Here is a 25,431-nt window from a genome sequence, read left to right on the forward strand (position 1 = left end):
GGTCCTGAGTGATCCCTTCCCAGGCCTTCAGGTGCTTCGAATGACCCCGACTGGCTCCGGAGCAGCACAGTCGGGCAATCCCTCAGGGACTATGAAAAGCTGAAGAGCCACGAAAGGACTCGCGGTCTCCAGTGTTGCGAGGGCCTCTGCCGCCTCTGGGACGGCGTCTTCCGGATGAATTTCCCCTCCTCTGCCTCTGGAGGGAACCTTCCTGCTGAGAGGGGTAAGACTTCTGAGATCTACGGAACCACATTTTCCCTCCTCTTTTAGCCTTGGGATAAGGCCGAAAGGGAGTGGAAAATCGTGCCCCTACGGCAGTCAGAGTCTTACCCTCCTGTTCACAGTGGGTAAGTGTGTCTTTTACCTTGGGTCCAAACAGGGAGGACCCATCAAAGGGGGCGTCGGCAAATGAAGACTTAAAGGCCTCCGTGAAATGACACAGGCGGAGCCAGGCTTGTCTCCGTAGAGCAATGCCTGTACCCGCCGCTCTACTCGCCCCCTCGGCCGCATACGAAATGAGCCTCATGGACGAGTTCGAAATGGATGACATTGTAGCCAGCTGAGATCCAACCGTCTGGGCCAGCTCCTCAGGCAGGTTACCTAAGAGAGTATCGGATAGCTCCTTGATCAGATCCCTCTGAAATCTCGTAAAGTGCGTCAGGTAGTTCAAAGACCTCAGAGTAAAGGCCGCTGAACTAAGGGTGCACTTACCGTACCGATCCATGCTCCTAGACTCCTTATTAGGAGGATGGATGGACGTAGAAGCCTCTGCTACATCTTGCTGGGTAGCAGATGCCACCACCATAGCATCCACAGCCACACCTTTCGTAAGGAACTCTCTATCTGGGGGCGCTGAGAGAAATTTGTTCGGACGAACGGGCACCGGTTCCACAGAGTCTGGGTGTTCCCACGCCCTTCGACAGATCAAATCCAAGAGCTCGTCGAAGGGCGGAGACACCCAGGAGGCGGAGGCTGAGCCCCGAAGGCCTTCAGGAACACCGACTCATCAGCAGAGGGAGGTTTGGACTGCCAGCCGCCTCGTTGTTTTAGGGCTTCCAGGATGTCTGCAAAGGAGACATCATCCGAGGACGACTTGGGGACCCTCTGCATCATCGAGATCTGTGTCAGATGTCAAAGACTCGTCAGGGAGTCAACGTGCTTCCTCTTGCACGTTCTCTTCCTGGGAGGTTCTTCCGAAGAGGCTTCAGAAGGACCTCCAGGAGGGGGAGAAACCACAGCGGGGGTAACCTGAGGCCCAGGGGCTCTGCTGTCTACGGACAGGGGGACTGCCAATGACCCAGTCTCCAAATGTAGGGAAGGAGCTGGGGAAACTGTGGAGGTAGCCAAGGAAGATTTGGCTAAAGCACTCCTCATAGCCCTGAAGGCGGGACCACCAGAATCCTGGGAGGGTCCCCCCTCCGTGGCCACGACAGTGGATGGTACTCCCGCCGCCGACTCACCAAGAGGGAGACTTGGGACCGAAAGCATCAGTCACGAAGCCTCCCCCCCAGGGCCGAAGGAAGAAGTCCGTGCACTGAACTCCGACCCAAGAGCCGGAGTCGGAGCAAGGGTCGGGCCTGACCCTAACACCTCCACTGGTTCCACCAGCACCTGCTCCAACAGTGCCGAAGCTGTTGGAGGAGGAAGTACAGTAGGGGAGTGGACCATCGGCTCTGAAGCCAAATGGGCTGGAGCCGAAACCATCTTTTGGAACACCGAAGACTGGAAGAGTCGAAGGAGCACCCTGTCGATGTCCGAATCAGACATCTTGGATGATCTCGAGGATACCGATCAGGCCCAAACCGATTTCTCCATCGGCTCCAAAGGGCTCGGGGACCGGCTCCGAAATGACTCAACAATTATCAGCTCCGAGGAAACCTTCAAGGAAATTTCCCTCAGTGCCGATAAGGACTTCGGCTCCGAGGGGGAAGAGTCTGAGCCGATGACCCTTATCGGCTCCAATATCAGTGGAGCCGATGAGGGTGACCCGCCTCTCGATGCTCCAGACCTCGGCTCCGAAACCAGAGGGGTCGAGGCTGGAGGCATCGAGGCAGACCGTTCCGACCTCGGCTCTGAAGTCCGTGGAGCCGATGGAGAAGTCTGCTTAGTTTTCTTAGCAGTCGGTTCCGACTGACTGGTCGGAGCCAACGCTTTCCTCTTTTTAGAAGGAGACGGAGAGGAAGATAAAGCCTCCTCGAAGGAAGGCTTGATTAATCCTTTGAGGATTAATTTGTTTTTCCTCTCCTGGAGGACTCTGGAGGAAAACGCATGGCATACACTGCACGATTCCTGCAGATGTTTAGCACCAAGACAATAGACGCACGAGGAGTGGTCGTCCGTTATGGACATTTTGAAGCCACACCTCGTGCACTTTTTAAACCCGGAGGGTTTATGCTCTTTAGACATACTCAGGCTACAAAAAACAGATAACCACAGTAAACACTAAAGGGTTTGACACACAGGAACACAATTATGTACGCCACTAACTTAGTGTAAATATTTAAACTAAAGAACTTTTTTTTTTTTTTTTACACAAGATTGTCAGAAAGAGAAAGGGAAAAAAGGAGGGTCAAGACCCTCTAACTTAAACGGGTACTTGACCCACACACAATCACTAAAGAAGTAGTAACCACAGGGGAAGGGCCCTCTAACTTAAACGGAACCTTCTCTGACAGGAAAAAAACACGAAAATTTTACCAAATCTTAGAAAAACACTCGTACACAAAGAATAGCCGTTAAAACAGCTTTTGGGTTTAAATGAAGCAAATACTGACAGGAAAAAAGCCTAATATATAGTACTTAGCCCAGCCAATGTTGAGACCACGTCCAAGCTCTGTAAGCGGCAAACGAGATCTGGGGGATTAGTGGTGGTGCATCCTGGGATAAAGATAGCTCAGCCAATTAGAGGCCTCGCTCTATAGCATAAGTGTGCCGAGTCGGAGCCGAGGGATCGGCTCCGAACCCATCAGTCAGAATGTAGGCGAGATAGGATCACATAACATATGTTCTTACACTGAAAGGTCTGGTAGCTGTTAAAGTGTAAATATGCATTTGAGAAGGTAGGTTTATGATATAAATTGGACTCCAAATCAACTTAGGTTTTGCATATGGTGGTGTCCAAGTAGTTAACAAACTTCTGACATAGCAAATCAAAACCAAGAAAATCTAAAGGTGTTACTGCTCAATGCTAGGAGTCTAAACAAAAAAAAATCCACTCCCTACAAGCTATCTTTACCTTAGAGAATTTTGACATCAGTGCGGTCGCCAAGACATGGTTTAAAGCTGTGGAGAGCATACTTCAACTTCCACACATTCAGACCAGTTACTACACAGACAGAGACTAAAGGTGAAAGTGGCTCAATTTACATCAAAAATAAATATACCTCATGGCTGGTCAAACAGGACAATGCACTTGAGCTTCTAAAGCTCAAATCACCATAGACAAAATCCAATACCACTTCCTTGCAAGCTATATAACCAATCTATGACCCAGGAAACCCAAAACGTATTTAAACTTATTAGAAACACTCACCATTCAACCCAATACCATATTCATGGATGACTTTAATTACCCCACTATTAACCTGGAATTATATACAACACCAAACATACAGGCATGGAAACTGGATTTTGTAAACACAAACTCCATGGATCAGATTGTCAGTACACTGATCAGGGGTGCAATCGTACTGGATTTGGTCCTCACTAATATGGAAGAGTGCTGAACATCGATATCTGTGCAGCAACTGAGACCTGGTTCAAGGCTCCAGAGAGTCCCCCTGCAATACCAGGCTACAACTATTACCACACTTTTCGGCCACCAAACCAGGACCAAAACATTAAAGGTGGAGGAGTGTCCATATTCACCAAGGATATTCACACCACCAGGCTAGTTGCCCAACACAATGCGTCTGAAATTCTCCAGGTGCAAGTAACACTAGGTAAAACTGCAATCCAAATTGTGGCTTGCTACAGATCCCCCACCATGCCCCAAGATTCTCACTACACCTTTCTAAACATACTGGAAAATATTAAGATAGAACCAAACACCCTAATACTAGGTGATTTTAACTACCCTGCCAATAACTGGGAAAACTACTTGTGTATCAACACCTTTGCCCAATGGTTCTTGGAATTCATAAATTCCAATACCCTGGATCAACTAATCCATAGTCCCACCAGGGGCTCCAATATCCTAGACCTGGTCATTACCAACATGGGAAATCGATGCTACACACCTATGGTCACCGCCTCGTTAGTCAGGTCTGACCAAAAGCTAATCACTCTTAACATCCACATCCCACCCATACCCCCCAGTAAAGAAACCACCATAAAAAGCTTCTCCAAAGCTAACTTCATGCTACTCAAGTCAGAAGTGAAAAACTTCATGACACCCATGCAGACGGGAACTGAAAGTTCGACTGCTGAATCCTACACTAAGGCACTGTACGAGCAAATCCACTCATGCATGAATTGTGCCATCCCAAATAGAACCAAGATGCTCTCCTCCAAAAAAAGGAAGCCAATCTGGTGGTCCCCTGCCATAAGCAAACTTACAATAAAAAGAAGAAACTGTTGCAGAAAAGAAGAAAATCCCAGGAAGCAAAAAACCCCCTTACCAGCCTCAGTAACAAACTGAGATCCCTCATAAAATCCTCGAAAGCTAGTTACAAAAATAAATTGCCAAAGATTACAAAGACAACCACAAGGCATTCTATAACTATGTCAAGAATATAAATGGCAATGCTCAGATCTGCTCTAAGCTAAAACAGAATGGCATTAAATATACTGATACCAAGGATATTGCCAATATCCTGGCAGATCGATTCAGTGCCAACTTCACCCCCCTCTCACCCCCTAAACGGCCCATCTCAATACCGGAAGATTGTCAAATTCTGGTAATAACGGCCACACAGGTAAAAAAACGCACTCTCCAAAGCTGAGAATACAGCATCCATGAAACCAGATGACATCCCAGGCTGTGTACTACATGAACTACAATATGAACTGGCACCTCACCTAAGTGTCATGTTTAAACATATACTCACCTCAGGTTTTGTGCCCACTGAGTAGCGCAGAGCTACAGTTATCCCACTCCACAAGGGGGGATCCACCTTGGATCTCGGAAACTACCATCCCATCAGTCTGACGAGCCTTATCTGCAAGGCCATGGAGCATATTGTCATGGAACTTATAAACAAAGACATTGGCAACCTTCAAACACTGGACCCCACACGATTTGGGTTCGTGAAGGGCCGATCTTGTCTCCTGAACCTGACTGACTTCTTTGAATCAGTCTCTAGAGCCATGGACAAGGGTAAGGTGGTCCACACAGCCTATCTAGACCTCGCCAAGGCCTTTGACATCATTCCCCACTCTGGAATCATAGATAAACTTACTAAGCTGGGCATTAATCCCTATGTCACCCAATGGGTTGCCAACTGGCTTACTGACAGAGGCCACATTGTAAAAGTAGCCGACTCCAAATCCAGCTCCAGACAAGTGACAAGTGGAGTACCTCAGGGTTCAGTCCTGGGACCGCTCTTGTTTGGCATCTATTTCTCTGAAGTACAGGCCAACGCTAAGGGACTCTGGCTAACAAAGTTTGCAGATGACTGCAAACTGGGAGCCATTACTGAATCCCCAAATGATGTGGATACTCTACAAATGGGCCTTACAGAAACAGATGCTTGGTGCCAGAACCATGGGCTCAAGCTCAATGCCAAAAAATGTATAGTTATCCCCTTTGGGAAAAAACATGCACTCTTGAATTACCACATAGGTGGCAGTACACTAAACACCGAAAGTGTAATAAGAGACTTTGGGACACAGGTGGACAGTGGTCTCACCTTCGATAACCACATTGCCACAACAGTCAGGAAATCCTTCTGTGTGGCACACCTCAACACTAAGGGCTTTTCATCCGAAAAAAGGAGGTCATTGTCCCACGGTACTCATCCCTCATTAGACCCATTATAGAATACAATGCCCCATTTGGTATGTACCTCTCAAGACATCTGCAACAACTGGAAAGGCCACAGAAATACCTCACTAAAAGAATCATAGGCCTAAAGCAGAAGCCCTACTCTGACAGCCTTAAAAAACTCCAGCTATACTCTCTCGCATATCGTCTACTCAGAGGCGATTTCTGCTTAACATACAAGGCCATGTCAAACCCAGAGCTGTTCGACATGCTACACTTAAAGAAATCCCAATCCCTCAGAGTCACACGCTGCAGGGATCTAAACCTTGTCATCACAATAAACAAATCATGCTGGAGGGATAGGTTCCTGACCCAGAGACTCCCCAGACTCTGGAATAGACTGCCCATACATGTCAAGCAGAGTGCCTCTCTGGCCGTCTTCAAAAGGAACCTTGACGATTGGATGGGAGAAAGGAAATTCACCCCAGGGATCACGTCAGTCACCCTGCTAGACAGGGGTCCAGGGAAGTAAATAGTGTGGAAAGAAATAGCCAGGAAATTGTTATGGCTAGGCTTGTATAGGCCCTAGGGCTGATAGCCTAGTACCAAGCTATGAACCCCCCAGTGTAATGTCTTCTCTGGTAAGGTCACACCACAAAAAAGTCCCCTTTGAAGTAAAAATAAAACCTGAAACCCCAACTAAGACTAAAATGTTCAGGAACTTCCTACTATTAAATGATAACCTGGCAAAATTTCAAGCCCTCATTAACCCTGAGAACAGTGCTACCTACATGGAACCGTTCAAAGAAACACTCTACAAGCATGTTAATAGCTTCATAGAGGCAGCTGTACCCAACAGGATGAATTACGGTACTAACCCAAAAAAAACAAGCCACCCTAGTGAAATCACAACATCAGTAGGCTGTATAATAGAAGGAAGAAAATGATGGTAAAAAGTTAGGAGGTGCAGCACCCAGCAGGGTAAAAACATTCTCATCTAAGTAAACCAACAACTCGGAGGACAAGTAAAGTCTACCAAAGTAAATTTGAGGTAAATCTTGGCCTCCCAGACCAAGGACAACTACAAAGCATTTTTTAGCTATGTCTGCATCCTCAAAAGCAGTACACAATTGTCTGCAGGGCTCATTGTTAATGGAGTTATCTATGCCAAGCCAGAATATATAGCATACCTATTGCCCAACAAATTCAGCTCTAACTTTAACCCTCTCTCTCCATCAACCTTCCCTAGGGCAATACCATCAAATATTTCTCCCCTGCTACAACCTGTAAACATTTCCTTAATGCTCCCCCTAAGGCCAACACTGCATCAATGGACCCAGGCAATATCCCAGGATGTCTTCTAAATTGCATACAATATGACCTATCAGGCCCTCTAGAATTGCTGTTTAACTGTAGCCTCCAAACAAGCTTCATAACTCATAAATGGAGAACAGCAAAGTAATCCCGCTGCACAAAGGTGGACCATCTACAGATCCATAAGTCTCACTAGTCTCATGTACAAACCCTTGGAAATAATTATTATGGAAATGATCAATAATGACATAGGAAATCTACAGACACTAGACCCAACCCAATTTGGTTTCATTAAGAGCAGGTCATGCCTACTCAACCTGGTGGATTTCTTTCAGAAGGTCACCAAAGCAATGGATGAGGGCAAAATGGTTCACACTGCCTACCTTGACCTGGCCAAGGCATTTGACAAAATACCCCACTTGGGCATTGCTGACAAACTCAAGAGGTTAAGTACAAACCCGTATGTCACCCAGTGCATAGCCAGATGTCTCACAGACAGGACCCAGGAAGTTAGAATTGGGGAATCCACCTCTACAAAGAACAAAGAGGGCAGTCACAAATAACTCCTCACAGGGATTGGTCCTGGGACCTCTCCGCTCATTTTTGGCATTTACTTTTCTGAAGTCATGGCCAGTGTGAGTGGACTCTGGCTAACTAAATTTGCATATGATTGCAAATTAGGAGCTGTCATTGAATCACCCACTGACACAAATGTTCTCCAGGAAAGCTTAACACAAACAAACAACTGGTGTCAGAGCCATGGACTAAAACTAAATGCCAAGAAAATGCATAATACTATCCTTTAGGAAGTCATCTACCCCTCGTTCCTGTCACTGACAACACAACCCTAAGAGCTAACCCAGTAGTCAGAGACGTGGGGACACACAGACAGTAGTCAGAGACGTGGGGATACACAGACAGTAATCTGAGACTTGGGGACACACAGACAGTAATCTGAGACTTGGGGATACACAGACAGTAATCTGAGACTTGGGGATACACAGACAGTAATCTGAGACTTGGGGATACACAGACAGTAATCTGAGACTTGGGGATACACAGAAGGTAATCTGAGACGTGGGGATACACAGACAGTAGTCAGAGACGTGGGGATACACAAACAGTAATCTGAGACTTGGGGATACACAGACAGTAATCTGAGACTTGGGGATACACAGACTGTAATCAGAGACGTGGGGATACACAGACGGTAATCTGAGACGTGGGGATACACAGACAGTAATCTGAGACGTGGGGATACACAGACAGTAATCTGAGACTTGGGGATACACAGACGGTAGTCAGAGACGTGGGGATACACAGACATTAATCCAGCCTTTGACCATCATTCATCTACAGCAGTGAGGAAATCATTCTACGTTGTGCAAATTATAAACAAAGGTGTGGCATCAAAGTCCAGGGAAGTCATTGTTCCCCTGTATTCAGCATTCATCAGACCTATCAGTCAGTACAATGCCCCCTCTGGTATATACCTAACCAGGCATATCCAACAAGTGGAACATCCACATGGTTCCTCACTAAAATAAAATAGATCTTAAATAGCATATCCTATGTAGACTGCCTCAAGGCCCTACGCTTGTATTCTGTCTCCTACAGGCTTTTGAGAGGAGATCTATGCCTGACATACAGGACATTGTCAGACCCACTCTGATGGACCTCCTGCATATCCACAAAACAAACAACAGCAGAATTACCCATTCTAAAGGCTTACATCTTGCTGTGATATAAATAGGACCTGCTGGATAAATAGGTATGTATCCTAGAGACTAACCTGTCTATGGAACAGGCTCCCCATCCATGTGAAGCAGAGTTCCTCCCTAACTGAGTTCAAGTGTAACTTAGACAGTTCCTGGTTTTACATCTATATATCTACTGGACATAGGCAGCCTGTAAATGGTTCATCTCCCAGGCCCCTGCTTACACTTATCAAGGGTATCAGAGCTTGCCAGAGAATTGGGATGCATGGCTAGGCTTAAAAAGTCCCTTGTGGTCATTAGCCTAGTACACACCTAAGAACCTATTGTCATTGAAGCTGTGGGTAAATTTAAAAAAGTGATGGTACTTTGTAAAAATGTTAAAAAAATCTTTGAGTCTCTTCAGGTTCATTCCAGATGATGAAAATACCATCCAGATATCTTAACTAAACTTTCCAATAACTGTAATATTGAGATAAAAAAATATTTCCTTTCCTGACTCAAAAGTACTAAGTTTGCATAGCTGAGGGCACATGACAGTCCTATAATGACACCTTTAATTTGCTTATATGTCTCCCTTTCAAAATAAATACAATTATGAAATAGAATAATATCCATGAAAGCTGTTAGTAATTGTAGTTCTTCACCAGAAGTGAAGAGCCATCAGGTAAGGCATCATTTAAACAATGTCATCCCCTGGCTGTGGGGTATACAGGTGTACAGGTGAATAAATCCACCACATCAATAGTCCAAAACCCTGTATTACTGTTCCAGAAATCAGAAGTCAGTTTGCTTAAAAAATACCAAGAACCGTTTAGTTGATGATGGTGAACTGAAAAGATAGTTTTCAATATGTGATCTACATAAACTGCCAGGGGATACATTTTTGACCCCTGCACCTCCACAATAGGACAGAAAGGTGGTTCTGAAATATCCTTTTGTATCATTAGAATGTCAAAGATTTTAGGAAGCAGTCTAATTGAGGCAAACTCAGGGTCGTGCTGTTTAATGTTAGCAGTTTAAACATGAAACTGCACTCCCTGGAGGATGCCGACATCTGTGCAGTTACTGAGACATGGTCCAAGGCTGCTTAGTCCACCCCAGCCCTGCAAGGCTACAATGCCTTCCACAAGAGCATGAAGGAACCAAAGGTGGAGATGTATCCATTTTCATTAAAACCAAATACAATTCGATAGTGGTCAAACAGCATGACTTTCTCAAACTACTCCATGTCCAATTAACTATTGGTAAAGTACCACAGCATTGCTAGCTAGAGACCCCCCACCATGAACCAGGATAAGCAGACCTCCTACCTCGATTTACTGGAATCCCTCGTCATACAGCCCATCTCTTTAGTCATGGGAAATTCCAACTATCCTTCCATAGACTGGGAGATGTACTTGAGCAAAAACATGCTCATGCAGAGGTACTTGGACTTTAACACACATGCTCTGAAACAGATAGTCTGCACCCTGACTGTGGGGTCTAATATACTGGACATAGTACTCACCAACATGGAGGGTCACTGTACTTCCCCATACGTGATACCCGCCCTGGTTAAACAGATAGTCTGCACCCTGACTGTGGGGTCTAATATACTGGACATAGTACTCACCAACATGGAGGGTCGCTGTACTTCCCCATACGTGATGCCCGCCCTGGTTAAACAGATAGTCTGCACCCTGACTGTGGGGTCTAATATACTGGACATAGTACTCACCAACATGGAGGGTCGCTGTACTTCCCCATACATGATGCCCGCCCTGGTTAAACAGATAGTCTGCACCCTGACTGTGGGGTCTAATATACTGGACATAGTACTCACCAACATGGAGGGTCGCTGTACTTCCCCATACGTGATGCCCGCCCTGGTTAAACAGATAGTCTGCACCCTGACTGTGGGGTCTAATATACTGGACATAGTACTCACCAACATGGAGGGTCGCTGTACTTCCCCATACGTGATGCCCGCCCTGGTTAAACAGATCGTCTGCACCCTGACTGTGGGGTCTAATATACTGGACATAGTACTCACCAACATGGAGGGTCGCTGTACTTCCCCATACGTGATGCCCGCCCTGGTTAAACAGATCGCCTGCACCCTGACTGTGGGGTCTAATATACTGGACATAGTACTCACCAACATGGAGGGTCGCTGTACTTCCCCATACGTGATGCCCGCCCTGGTTAAACAGATCGTCTGCACCCTGACTGTGGGGTCTAATATACTGGACATAGTACTCACCAACATGGAGGGTCGCTGTACTTCCCCATACGTGATGCCCGCCCTGGTTAAACAGATCGTCTGCACCCTGACTGTGGGGTCTAACATACTGGACATAGTACTCACCAACATGGAGGGTCACTGTACTTCCCCATACGTGATGCCCGCCCTGGTTAAACAGATCGTCTGCACCCTGACTGTGGGGTCTAATATACCGGACATAGTACTCACCAACATGGAGGGTCACTGTACTTCCCCATATGTGATGCCCTCCCTGGTTAAACAGATCGTCTGCACCCTGACTGTGGGGTCTAATATACTGGACATAGTACTCACCAACATGGAGGGTCGCTGTACTTCCCCATACGTGATGCCCGCCCTGGTTAAACAGATCGTCTGCACCCTGACTGTGGGGTCTAATATACTGGACATAGTACTCACCAACATGGAGGGTCGCTGTACTTCCCCATACGTGATGCCCTCCTGGTTAAACAGATCGTCTGCACCCTGACTGTGGGGTCTAATATACTGGACATAGTACTCACCAACATGGAGGGTCGCTGTACTTCCCCATACGTGATGCCCGCCCTGGTTAAACAGATAGTCTGCACCCTGACTGTGGGGTCTAATATACTGGACATAGTACTCACCAACATGGAGGGTCGCTGTACTTCCCCATACGTGATGCCCGCCCTGGTTAATCAGATAGTCTGCACCCTGACTGTGGGGTCTAATATACTGGACATAGTACTCACCAACATGGAGGGTCGCTGTACTTCCCCATACGTGATACCCGCCCTGGTTAAACAGATAGTTTGCACCCTGACTGTGGGGTCTAATATACTGGACATAGTATTCATCAACATGGAGGGTCGCTGTACTTCCCCATATGTGATGCCCGCCCTGGTTAAACAGATAGTTTGCACCCTGACTGTGGGGTCTAATATACTGGACATAGTACTCACCAACATGGAGGGTCGCTGTACTTCCCCATACGTGATGCCCGCCCTGGTTAAACAGATAGTCTGCAACCTGACTGTGGGGTCTAATATACTGGACATAGTACTCACCAACATGGAGGGTCGCTGTACTTCCCCATACGTGATGCCCTCCCTGGTTAAACAGATCGTCTGCACCCTGACTGTGGGGTCTAATATACTGGACATAGTACTCACCAACATGGAGGGTCGCTGTACTTCCCCATACGTGAAGCCCGTCCTGGTTAAACAGATAGTCTGCACCCTGACTGTGGGGTCTAATATACTGGACATAGTACTCACCAACATGGAGGGTCGCTGTACTTCCCCATACGTGATGCCCTCCCTGGTTAAACAGATAGTCTGCACCCTGACTGTGGGGTCTAATATACTGGACATAGTACTCACCAACATGGAGGGTCGCTGTACTTCCCCATACGTGATGCCCGCCCTGGTTAAACAGATAGTCTGCACCCTGACTGTGGGGTCTAATATACTGGACATAGTACTCACCAACATGGAGGGTCGCTGTACTTCCCCATACGTGATGCCCACCCTGGTTAAACAGATCATCTGCACCCTGACTGTGGGGTCTAATATATTGGACATAGTACTCACCAACATGGAGGGTCGCTGTACTTCCCCATATGTGATGCCCTCCCTGGTTAAACAGATCATCTGCACCCTGACTGTGGGGTCTAATATACTGGACATAGTACTCACCAACATGGAGGTTCGCTGCACTTCCCCATACGTGATGCCCGCCCTGGTTAAACAGATCGTCTGCACCCTGACTGTGGGGTCTAATATACTGGACATAGTACTCACCAACATGGAGGGTCGCTGTACTTCCCCATACGTGATGCCCGCCCTGGTTAAACAGATCGTCTGCACCCTGACTGTGGGGTCTAATATACTGGACATAGTACTCACCAACATGGAGGGTCGCTGTACTTCCCCATACGTGATGCCCGCCCTGGTTAAACAGATAGTCTGCACCCTGACTGTGGGGTCTAATATACTGGACATAGTACTCACCAACATGGAGGGTCGCTGTACTTCCCCATACGTGATGCCCGCCCTGGTTAAACAGATAGTCTGCACCCTGACTGTGGGGTCTAATATACTGGACATAGTACTCACCAACATGGAGGGTCGCTGTACTTCCCCATACGTGATGCCCGCCCTGGTTAAACAGATCGTCTGCACCCTGACTGTGGGGTCTAATATACTGGACATAGTACTCTCCAACATGGAGGGTCGCTGTACTTCCCCATACGTGATGCCTGCCCTGGTCAAACATATCGTCTGCACCCTGATTGTGGGGTCTAATATACTGGACATAGTACTCACCAACATGGAGGGTCGCTGTACTTCCCCATACGTGATGCCCGCCCTGGTTAAACAGATCATCTGCACCCTGACTGTGGGGTCTAATATACTGGACATAGTACTCACCAACATGGAGGGTCGCTGTACTTCCCCATACGTGATGCCCGCCCTGGTTAAACAGATCGTCTGCACCCTGACTGTGGGGTCTAATATACTGGACATAGTACTCACCAACATGGAGGGTCGCTGTACTTCCCCATACGTGATGCCCGCCCTGGTTAAACAGATAGTCTGCACCCTGACTGTGGGGTCTAATATACTGGACATAGTACTCACCAACATGGAGGGTCGCTGTACTTCCCCATACGTGATGCCCGCCCTGGTTAAACAGATAGTCTGCACCCTGTCTGTGGGGTCTAATATACTGGACATAGTACTCACCAACATGGAGGGTCGCTGTACTTCCCCATACATGATGCCCGCCCTGGTTAAACAGATCGTCTGCACCCTGACTGTGGGGTCTAATATACTGGACATAGTACTCACCAACATGGAGGGTCGCTGTACTTCCCCATACATGATGCCCTTCCTGGTTAAACAGATTGTCTGCACCCTGACTGTGGGGTCTAATATACTGGACATAGTACTCACCAACATGGAGGGTCGCTGTACTTCCCCATACGTGATGCCCGCCCTGGTTAAACAGATAGTCTGCACCCTGACTGTGGGGTCTAATATACTGGACATAGTACTCACCAACATGGAGGGTCGCTGTACTTCCCCATACGTGATGCCCGCCCTGGTTAAACAGATCGTCTGCACCCTGACTGTGGGGTCTAATATACTGGACATAGTACTCACCAACATGGAGGGTCACTGTACTTCCCCATACATGATGCCCTCCCTGGTTAAACAGATAGTCTGCACCCTGACTGTGGGGTCTAATATACTGGACATAGTACTCACCAACATGGAGGGTCGCTGTACTTCCCCATACGTGATGCCCGCCCTTGTTAAACAGATAGTCTGCACCCTGACTGTGGGGTCTAATATACTGGACATAGTACTCACCAACATGGAGGGTCGCTGTCCTTCCCCATACGTGATGCCCTCCCTGGTTAAACAGATCGTCTGCACCCTGACTGTGGGGTCTAATATACTGGACATAGTACTCACCAACATAGAGGGTCACTGTACTTCCCCATACATGATGCCCTTCCTGGTTAAACAGATCGTCTGCACCCTGACTGTGGGGTCTAATATACTGGACATGGTACTCACCAACATGGAGGGTCGCTGTACTTCCCCATACGTGATGCCCTTCCTGGTTAAACAGATCGTCTGCACCCTGACTGTGGGGTCTAATATACTGGACATAGTACTCACCAACATGGAGGGTCGCTGTACTTCCCCATACGTGATGCCCGCCCTGGTTAAACAGATCATCTGCACCCTGACTGTGGGGTCTAATATACTGGACATAGTACTCACCAACATGGAGGGTCGCTGTACTTCCCCATGCGTGATGCCCGCCCTGGTTAAACAGATCGTCTGCACCCTGACTGTGGGGTCTAATATACTGGACATAGTACTCACCAACATGGAGGGTCGCTGTACTTCCCCATACGTGATACCCGCCCTGGTTAAACAGATAGTCTGCACCCTGACTGTGGGGTCTAATATACTGGACATAGTACTCACCAACATGGAGGGTCGCTGTACTTCCCCATACGTGATGCCCGCCCTGGTTAAACAGATAGTCTGCACCCTGACTGTGGGGTCTAATATACTGGACATAGTACTCACCAACATGGAGGGTCGCTGTACTTCCCCATACGTGATGCCCGCCCTGGTTAAACAGATCGTCTGCACCCTGACTGTGGGGTCTAATATACTGGACATAGTACTCACCAACATGGAGGGTCGCTGTACTTCCCCATACGTGATGCCCGCCCTGGTTAAACAGATAGTCTGCACCCTGACTGTGGGGTGTAATATACTGGACATAGTACTCACCAACATGGAGGGTCGCTGTACTTCCCCATACGTGATGCCTGCCCTGGTTAAACAGATCGTCTGCACCCTGACTGTGGGGTCTAATATACTGGACATAGTACTCACCAACATGGAGGGTCGCTGTACTTCCCCATACATGATGCCCTTCCTGGTTAAACAGATCGTCTGCACCCTGACTGTGGGGTCTAATATACTGGACATAGTACTCACCAACATGGAGGGTCGCTGTACTTCCCCATATGTGATGCCCGCCCTGGTTAAACAGATAGTCTGCACCCTGACTGTGGGGTCTAATATACTGGACATAGTACTCACCAACATGGAGGGTCGCTGTACTTCCCCATACGTGATGCCCGCCCTGGTTAGGTCAGACCATAAATCAGTATCTTTTGAAGTAACTACTGGAACTGACCCCCTTACAGGAACAAAAATTACAAAACACTTTACCAAAGCAAACTACAGCCTACTAAGTGATGGTATAAAAAGCATCATGCTACCTGCAATCGCAGACATCAATAATCACTATGCAGAACTGTACACAAATGCCCTGTACAAACACTTAAGCGACTGCATAAACTCTGCTCGACCTGATCGGATCAAAACAAACAAAGTGTTCCTGTAAAAACAAGCCACCATGGTAGAGTTCAAGTACAAACAGATTATATAACAAGTGGAAGAAACTGTTGTCCAAAAGCAAGAGGGATCTCACTCTGCAGAGGAACAGTTCCCTCCTAAGCCTGAATAAGAAAGGCAGAAATCTTGTAAAATTTTCTAAAACAAATTATGAAACTAACATCATGTGCATAGCTAAGGATAATCATAAGGCATTCTTTAGCTATGTCTGAAGTCTAAAAGGGATTGCCCAGCTATTGTGCCAAATTGGTTGTAGATGGGATCACTCATACCACACTGGAAGATATCATCAACCTGCTAGCTGACAGGTTCAGTGCAAATTTCACCCCTGTCACTACCTACCATATCCCAAAGTATACCTGACACCAGCCCTCTGCCTAGTAGCTCTAAAGAACAGGTCATCTTTGCGCTCACCAAGACTAAAAACAGCCTCAATGGGATCAGATAATATCCCAGGTTGTTTACTAAACAATCTAAAAGAAGACCTAGCAGACCCACTTGGCATTCACTTTAATCATAGCTTGAGAACTGGCTATGTTCCTGCAGAATGGAGAACTGCAACAGTGAACCCCCCTGCACAAAGGGGGGGCATCAACTAACCCTGGGAACTACAGACCCATAAGTCTAACCAACCTCATCTGCAAGGCCATGGAAAGAATTATCCTGGACCTTATCAACAAGGACATAGGTGACCTCCAAACACTGGACCCAACCCAGTTTGGCTTCATTAAGGGTAGATCATGCCTATTAAACCTGGTAGACTTCTTTGAGAAAGTTCCTAAAGCCATGGATGAAGGTAAGACAGTGCACACAGCCTATCTTGACCTTTCCAAGGCTTTCAACACAATTCCCCACTCTGGCATCATTGAGAAACTCTCCCAAATAGGGATTAACCCTTACATTACTAGATGGGTAGCCAACTGGCTCACTCACAGAACACAATCTGCCAAAACTGGTAATTCCACCTCCACCAGTAGACCCATCATCAGTGGAGTACCACAGGGATCTGTGCTGGGCATCATAATGTTTGGCATATAATTATCAAAAATCCAGGCTAAAGTTGACGGCCCTTAGCTCATCAAGTTCACTGATGATTGCAAACTGGGAGCAATCATTGAGTCCCCCCAAAATGTCAACATATTACAAGAAGGGCTAACACAAACAAATGATTGGTGCCAAAGCCGTGGTCCAAAACTAAATGCAAAAAAAAATGCATTATTATTCCCTTTGGAAAAATGGAATTCTCTTCAAATGACAATATTGGTAGCACCTCCCTTAGTTCTAACCCAGTGGTGTAAGACTTAGGAACACAGGTTGATAACAATCTGAACTTTGACCATCAAGTTTCCACAGTGGTAAGGAAAGCCTTCTATGTAGTGCACCTCATAAACAAGGGCATAGCGTACAGGTCAAGGGATGTTATAACTCCACTGTACTTGACGCTCTTCAGACCACTAACAGAGTATAATGCACCCTTTTTCATGTACCTAACCAGACATCTGCAGCAGCTGGAGAGACCTCAGAGGTTTCTCACTATGAAACCCCCCATGGACTCCAAACTATGACCTATGTGGACAGGATGAAAGCCCTGTCACTTTACTCTGCATCTTATAGGCTGTTGAGAGATGACTTGTGCCTGGCCTGTAGGGCAATCTCTGACCCTACCCTAATGGAAATGCTGCACATCCACAAGACAAATGACTCAAGTCACTCGGTCTTGGGATCTCAACCTAGTTCTCAACCAAGAACATGCTGGAGAGACATATATGTCTCCCAGAGACCACCACTTCTCTGGAATAGACTTCCTAGTCACGTAAAACAGAGCTCCTCACTGACGCTATTCAAACACAGCCTAGATAATCAGATGGGAGACTGTAAATTCACCCCTGGGGTGGTACTCATGTCCCTCATGGGCAGGGTAGCAGATGTTGATTGCAGATCTGCTCTGTTCATTCTGCGAACTACCCACAAAAAAAAAACAAATGGGGACACATGCTTGTAAAGGCTCTAGGGCTGCTAGCTTAGTAACCTCCTATGAACCTATGAGATGCATGTTTCAAAAAATTAAATAAGGCTAGAGTAATCGCCTCTTGATACAGTATGTCTTCCAGGTGTAAATCAGTATTTCTTTAAGCCATATTGACACCAAGTGATGGGTACTAGATTCCTGTAATATATTAAAGATTTCAGCAATATAGTCAATGATGTCAAATAGTCCCGCTACCACTCCTCCATAATCAGGCTTCATATTCCTGACATGTTTAACTGTACCTCTCTTGCTAGTGTTACTAGAGTGTTTATTTCTTTCAATTACTTTTATGTTGTTTGAAAATTTGAGCAGAAAATTTGGTTTGTGCCCTAGTAACTTGTAAACATCTTCACTAGGTCTAAAGCGGTTCCACTTTCTAGTAATAATGTTTCTAATGTTGTTCAACCCAACCCCATATCTTATGACCATTGCTAGCTCAAATTTATCTGATTGTCCACTGTTAGCTCCCATATATGGGACACCAATATTTATAGTCTACATTAAATTTGGGGAAATCCCAGTCCTAAAAGTGGTTATATTTGTTCTCCAACCCTTAGTTACCGTGTCACTGATGTTTATTATAAATGTGAGGGGGTACCCCTCTCCAAAAACGTGTGAGGTAATTTGATTTTCTTCTCCTCAAATCTAGATTTATGGGATACCATCCTAGTGAGCCTCACAAACTGGCCCTTGATCAGCATGTTCTTACACTGAAATGGACAGGTGGCTGTTAAAGTGTAAATATGCATTTGAGAAGGTAGGTTTATGATATAAATTGGAATTTTGTAGTGACTTGGCAATTGTTCTTAACAACAGGGTTTATTTCATCAAATGCATTTTTGAAATTAGGTATTGCTAAATATTTTTAAACATTTTCAAATGTGATTGGATTAATTGATTTCAACATGTGACGTAGGGTACTAAAGAACTTATAGGAGGGAGTAACATTAGTTCTGATAAAATTGCTTATGATTGTGTACAGGACAAAAGTGTATGTCAGAAGTTTTAAACATTAAACTTTTTTTAAATAATAAAAGTATTTTTATGGTACTACTTTGCTGTTTTTGTGGTCCTTTTACATCTTTTTCACTTTGTGGTACCCTGGAAACCAATTTTTATACTGTTATCATTTTTTTTGAGGTATAAGAGGTCTTGGACTGCTGGAGTTTCCATAACCCTATAAGCAAAACACAGATCTCCACCAAGGAGTCTATAAGAAACTGAATAAAGGGATAAAGCTTATTGTTGTGGCCCAGATCATAAAGTTTCTCACAAATTTTAAAAATATCTACATGCATTTTATTTTACTTTTCCCCTACAGTACTGCAAGCTATCTTCCTTACCAAAGCCGATACCTGAACTGCTATTTGCTGAACAGATGCACGACTCATCCCGGCTACAGTTTTTAATTCTTCTTTCTAGCTGAGTTTCTCTGACTTTCTCCAGATTTCTTTTATGCTTGCATCCATGTAGTATAGTGACTACCCATTTACTGCACGTTAACCATATTGCTAGCTTTTACTGGATTTTTACTTCTCTTCTCTTCTTCACACTGGGAGATCTCCAATTAACATACTCTTCAGAATGCAGCCATCTTGGAATCCACTTTGTTGCTAATATTCTTCTCTGTTCACCTTTTGTTTAACTCCCATGGTACATCTGTAAATCATACACATTTCGTATGATATGTTCTATCATAGACTTTATTTGAATCCTTTGCAGACCTCTCAGCTGTACAGATTTTTGCAGAATGTCCAGATTTCTGCCTCATATTTTTGTTCTTTTTCTCATAAAATTGACGTTTTTTGGCAAATCATTGAGGGCTGAAGTCAGAAAATAATGACAGGTATTTGAGTTTCAGACTTCATTCTCTTCAGAAAAATCATTTTGATGCAAAACCTGTTATGCTATCAACTTTCTAAGTTTGTAAGATCAATATTTAAGAAGTGTCCCTAATTTTTGGCCTGTGTCCCCCCATTATTTATGGCTTTGTCGATATTTGTTTGATCCAAGAGGTTGAGAGGTACGATTGCTTGTTGTTTAAATAATCACAATATGGATCTTTTAGAGTTAACTGCAAATGTATGTACTATAACATACAAATAACTTCCTGTTTCTGATGCTTGTTATTGCTTTCAATGCAGATGTGTGTACAGGATCATAGAAAGTTACTAGTCTATTGGCCCTGAGGCCCTTATAAGCCTAGGCAAGAGTTTTGTCCATCTTTACACAAGTCAGGACCCAAAGTCCCTGTCCAGCAGGGACACAGGTGGAATGCCAGGGGTGTATTTTCTGTTTCCCATCCAGTTATCCAGGTTGTGCTTAAAAAGGGATAATGAGGTACTCTGATTGATGTGGAGAGGGAGTCTATTCCACAGATGGAGGAGTCTCTGGGACACAAATCTGTCCCACCAACAAGCCCTATTGATGTCACAGACCTGGTTGAGGCCATGCATGTGGGATATTCGAGTGGAGCTTGACTTGCATATATACAGCAGTCCCATCAAGGCGGGGTCCAAGATCATCTTGTATGACAGACACAGGTCACCTCTGAGGCATCTGTATGAAACTCAATAGAGGGACAGGGCTTTTAGCTTATGTGTGTAGGGTAGATGTTTGAGTACCTGGATTCTCTTGGAGAGGAACCTCTGTGGTCTCCCCAGCTGTTGCATGTGCTTTGTGAGGTGCATGCTGATGGGGGCGTTGTACTCAATAATTGGCCTTACAAGGGAAGAATACAGGGATGTTATGACCTCCTTGTCCCTGGATGAGATACCCTTACTTATGAGGTGGGTCATGTAGAAAACTTTCAGTACAATGGAAGCAACATGGTGGTCAAACGTCATGTTGCTATCAACCTGGGTGCCCAAATCCCTCACGACTGATTGCATGCTTAGGACGTTGTTATTAATATGATAATATGTGGGGACGTCACTCTCCCCAAAGGGGATGATGATGCATTTTTTGGCATTCAGCTTGAGGCCATGTTTCTGGCAAAAGTCATTTGTTTGGGTGAGACCCTTTTGGAGGATGTCAACATCACTTGGGGAATTGATGACTGCACCCAGCTTGCAGTCATCTGCAAACTTGGTCAGCCATAGTCCACTGATTTTGGCCTGCACCTCAGAGAAGTATATCCCAAATAACAGAGGCCCTGAGACCGATCCCTGGGGTACACTGCTCATTACGGGTCTACTGCTTGAGGTGGCTTCCCCTATTTTGATTAGGTGTTTTCTGTCAGTCAGCCACTTTGCTACCCATCTGGTAAAATATGGATTGATGCCTAGTTGAGAGAGTTTATCTATTATCCCTGAGTGGGGAATAGTGTCAACAGCTTTGGCCAGGTCAAGGTAGGCAATGTGCACCATCTTCCCCTCATCCCTGGCTTTGGTGACCGTCTCAAAGACGTCGACCAGATTTAACAGACATGATCTCCCCCTTGAAAAGCCAAACTGTGTGGGGTCGAGTGTTTGGAGGTTGTCAATGTCCCTGTTAATGAGGTCCATGATAATCCATTTCATAGCCTTGCAGATCAGGCTAGTTAGGCTGATGGTTCTATAATTTCCCAGATTGGTGGACGCTCCACTTTTGTGTAAAGGAATGACAGTGGCGGTCCTCCACTCAGCTGGGACAAAGCTGGTACTCAGGCTTTAGCTGAATAGGGGGCCGAATGGCACTGGCAAGTTCCTGCCTGAGTTCATGTTGGATGCAGCCTGGGATGTTATTGGGTCTCATGGAGGATGTCTTTTTTGCCTTTATGATGGCAGTGATGACCTGTTCTCTAAAGATAAGGGGTGGGGGACAGGTACTGGGAATGTCCTGATTTACTGATGGGTGGACAGAAGAGTGAAGTTTTCACTAAATCTGTCAGCCAGTAGGTTGGCTATATCTACAGCATTTGTGTATGTGCTGTCCTTGACCACCAGTTTTGAACAGATCTGGGTGCTTCCTTCGGGACTGCAGACATATGTGAAGAAGGGCTTATAATTGTCGCTAGTAGATGTGCCCAATTTGGACTTGAAGTTGGCTTTAGAGTATTTCACTAGTGCTCTTATTTGCTTGTTCAGGCTAAGGAGAGATTGCTTCCAAAGCAATTTTTTTCTTTTGTTATATAGTTTATTTGTTGCAGATGTCCACCAGACAGGTTTACTCTTCCTTGCAGAGGATGATTTAGTCCTGTTGGGTAGTCCTGATTCCATACATCTATATAAATGCTTGTATCGTACTTCTGTGTAGATTTGGACATTGCTACCAGTTCCTACAGAGGGGGAGGGGGCTGTGAAGCTGTTTATACCATCCCTCAAGGAGGTTGTAATCAGATTTGGAGAAGTTTTTTGTTTGACCCTGGCTAGAGGGAGGTCAAGGGAGATGGTGACCTCGAAAGTGACCACTTTATAGTCGGATCTTATATGTCTTTACTGAGCCGAGCCTGCAAATGATCCAGTTGGATCAGTGCTCTACCCTGGTTAATAAACAATCAATCAATGAAACAATCAAACAATCAAAGAAACAATTAAACAAATAAACAAATAAGCCCATGTAATTTCCATATTACTTGTTTCATCTCATGGTTCCATAATTGCAAAACTTTATAACTGAAACTAAGAGAAAAAGCACATTAAGGCAACACTTCTGTTAACACAATGGTTTAAATTAGTTCAAATAAAACTGGCAAAAAGCTGGACCAGATTATGCTTGCAAAATACATTGAGATGTTTACCCAGAAGACCATGAGTCTGAGTAGAAAATCGACGTTCATCTAGAGTATATAGTCCCAGGAAGTCCTGATGGAGGGGGTGTTTCTTCCAGACTCGATGTAAAAGAATGACAATTGTAGCACCATCCCCAAAAGTAACTGACAGACTCGTCTCCTTTGTAATCACAAGCTTCAGGCTGAAAGTAAAATGCAGAGTCACTGGTACAAAATTGGTGAGAGCACATAATAGCATTGCAGTTATATGGCATCTTTATCTATTAACAGTCACATTTTTCCCCTGCTGTGAAAATTACATGATTGTGGACAGTGTTTGCTCGATGATCTGTTTTACCTCAAGTCTTTAAGCATACAGAATGTCCTGATGATGTTTTCTTTTAAGCATAAGGATTTTCAAATTGTCTGCTATGTTATTATCATGTGAACAGTGTTAGACTCTGATAATAATTTCTACAGTAATAAAAAAACACATTATTTAGTCAACAGTGATGCTAAAACATGTAACTTTAGCGGAGGCATTCATGATGATAATGCGAAAGGTGACTGAAATGATAATGACCGATAAGCATGTGATGTGTGTGTGTGTGTGTGTGTGTGTGTGTGTGTGTGTGTGTGTGTGTGTGTGTGTGTGTGTACGCAGGGAGGGCATGGCATGTGTGCATTTAACGTTGTAAAGCCATGTGTTTTCACAAGCTAATTCTTACAGCAAATTGTTTCATTTATTGTGGTAATATTGGTACAGATTCTCCAAACCATATTGCTCAACTTCTAAACCCATACCTCTCAACTTCTTTCATTGAGAATTTGTGGGCAAAAATAAAAATATTAGGAAAACAAATGCCCAAAATTGGGACACTTTTAAATGTTATTCTGATTCACTTAAAAGATAACAGATTGACAGGTTTTGCATCAAACAGCATTTTTTTGAAGCTCTAATATCTGGCATTATTCACTGACTACAACTGCAATGATTTACCAGAAAATAAAACACAGGAAAAAAACATTATGAGGGCCAGGGAAAAAATGTGAAGCAAAATTAGGGACAATCTGCAAGATCAGGGACAGGTGAGAAGTACGCTCCAAGGTAATGTATTAGAAAAACATAACATACAAAGTGTGAGGCACTACGTGGTGCGTGAGAATGCTGGGACTCGAAGTAACTCATTGCCTGTCCTTGCAGCCCCGCTGTATTTGTAACACATTCATGTGCATATTATTACTGAAACCTGGTATAAACGTGCAGAAAGCACTCCTCTATACCAGGGTTTTGCTCCCATCATGCCTTTAGATATTTGCTAAAGACAACATTTCCTCAAGATAAATTCCAAGAAACCCAGAAACCAAACCTACTGAGATTTAGCTCACTAAATAAAACCAGCTACCAGATCATAGCATGTTAATGGACCTCGTTGATGACCATGGCCATTTCTTAAATTTATTGGCTGAACTTCAAATACACAAACACTGCATCATTGTGATTGACTTGTCGATAAACTGGATGACCTATACATCAAACAAAGGCTATACCCCAAAATTCCTCAATTTCATAAACAATAATTTTCTGGATCAAATAGTCAAAAAGCCCCGTAGAAAAAAATATTTTTGAGCTAATCCTTCCAAATATAGTATTTATATTCTCTCTTCAACTGCTATACCCTTCCCCAGTCAAGTTCAACCACACATTTATAAACTTCTGTTTCAAAATCCATAAATCAGAAGATACAAATATCACATTATTCAAAGACCTCAAATGTGCAAACCTCCTGCAATTCTAAGTTGATGTTTCAAAGTTTAACTGTAACCCCTAAAAATGTTGACACAGCTGGTAGTTATACAAATACATTCTACACTCACTAAAAACCTGTATACATTTATCAGTCCCTACCAAGAATAAACAAAATGGAAAAAGCAAACCAGTGTAATGGCCCACGTTCATAAATAGAAAAAAATAGAATAAAAGAAAAATTCATTAGAATATACAGCAAAATTAAAAACCCACAAATCAAGTTCAACATTAAATTTATCTAAGCTATAGAAAAATACCAGAAGGAAAACAAAGGATTCTCTTGAACATAAGCTGGCATTGGAAGCTTAGGTTAATTTTAAATTCTTATTTACTTAAATGTGAAATTTATGAATTAACACCCAATAGTGCTCTGAACGTATTTATAATGCCACTACCTACTCTGATCCAGCAGATATCGCAAAGATATTACCTAACAAATTCAGTGCAACTTTCATAGGATCATAGCAAGTTACTAGGCTAATGGCCCCTGCAAGCCTAGCCAAGTTCTGCCCTTGTTCCCACAATTAGTACTTATTGCCCCGGTCCAAGAGAGACACATATAGAAGCCCCAGGATGAATTTACAGTTACCCATCCAAGTGTCCAGATTGTGCTTGAAGAGGGCCAAAGAGATGCTCTGCTTTACATGAATTGTGAGTCTGTTCCACAGGTGTGGTAACCTTTGGGAGACAAATTTGTCCCTCCAGTAGGTTCTGTTAATGTCACATACTAGGTTAAAGTCTTTAGAGCAAGTAACCCGTGTACCATTT

General features: G+C 44.7%; 1 protein-coding gene across 5 annotated transcripts in view; it reads right to left on the minus strand.

Moving 5' to 3' along the window:
• LOC122807829 (inter-alpha-trypsin inhibitor heavy chain H3-like) overlaps nucleotides 1-25,431 on the minus strand; it is a 1,807,468-nt gene that overhangs the window by 131,878 nt on the left and 1,650,159 nt on the right. For all 5 annotated transcript variants that reach the window (XM_044078927.1, XM_044078926.1, XM_044078925.1 and 2 more), the window contains one exon: nucleotides 22,884-23,056. In XM_044078927.1, the coding sequence (XP_043934862.1) occupies nucleotides 22,884-23,056 (173 nt within the window). The remainder of the gene's footprint in view (nucleotides 1-22,883; nucleotides 23,057-25,431) is intronic.

The sequence above is a fragment of the Protopterus annectens genome, chromosome 7.part1 (genome assembly GCF_019279795.1).
Source record: "Protopterus annectens isolate FY-2018-M chromosome 7.part1, PAN1.0, whole genome shotgun sequence".
Taxonomy (NCBI): Eukaryota; Metazoa; Chordata; order Ceratodontiformes; family Protopteridae; genus Protopterus; species Protopterus annectens.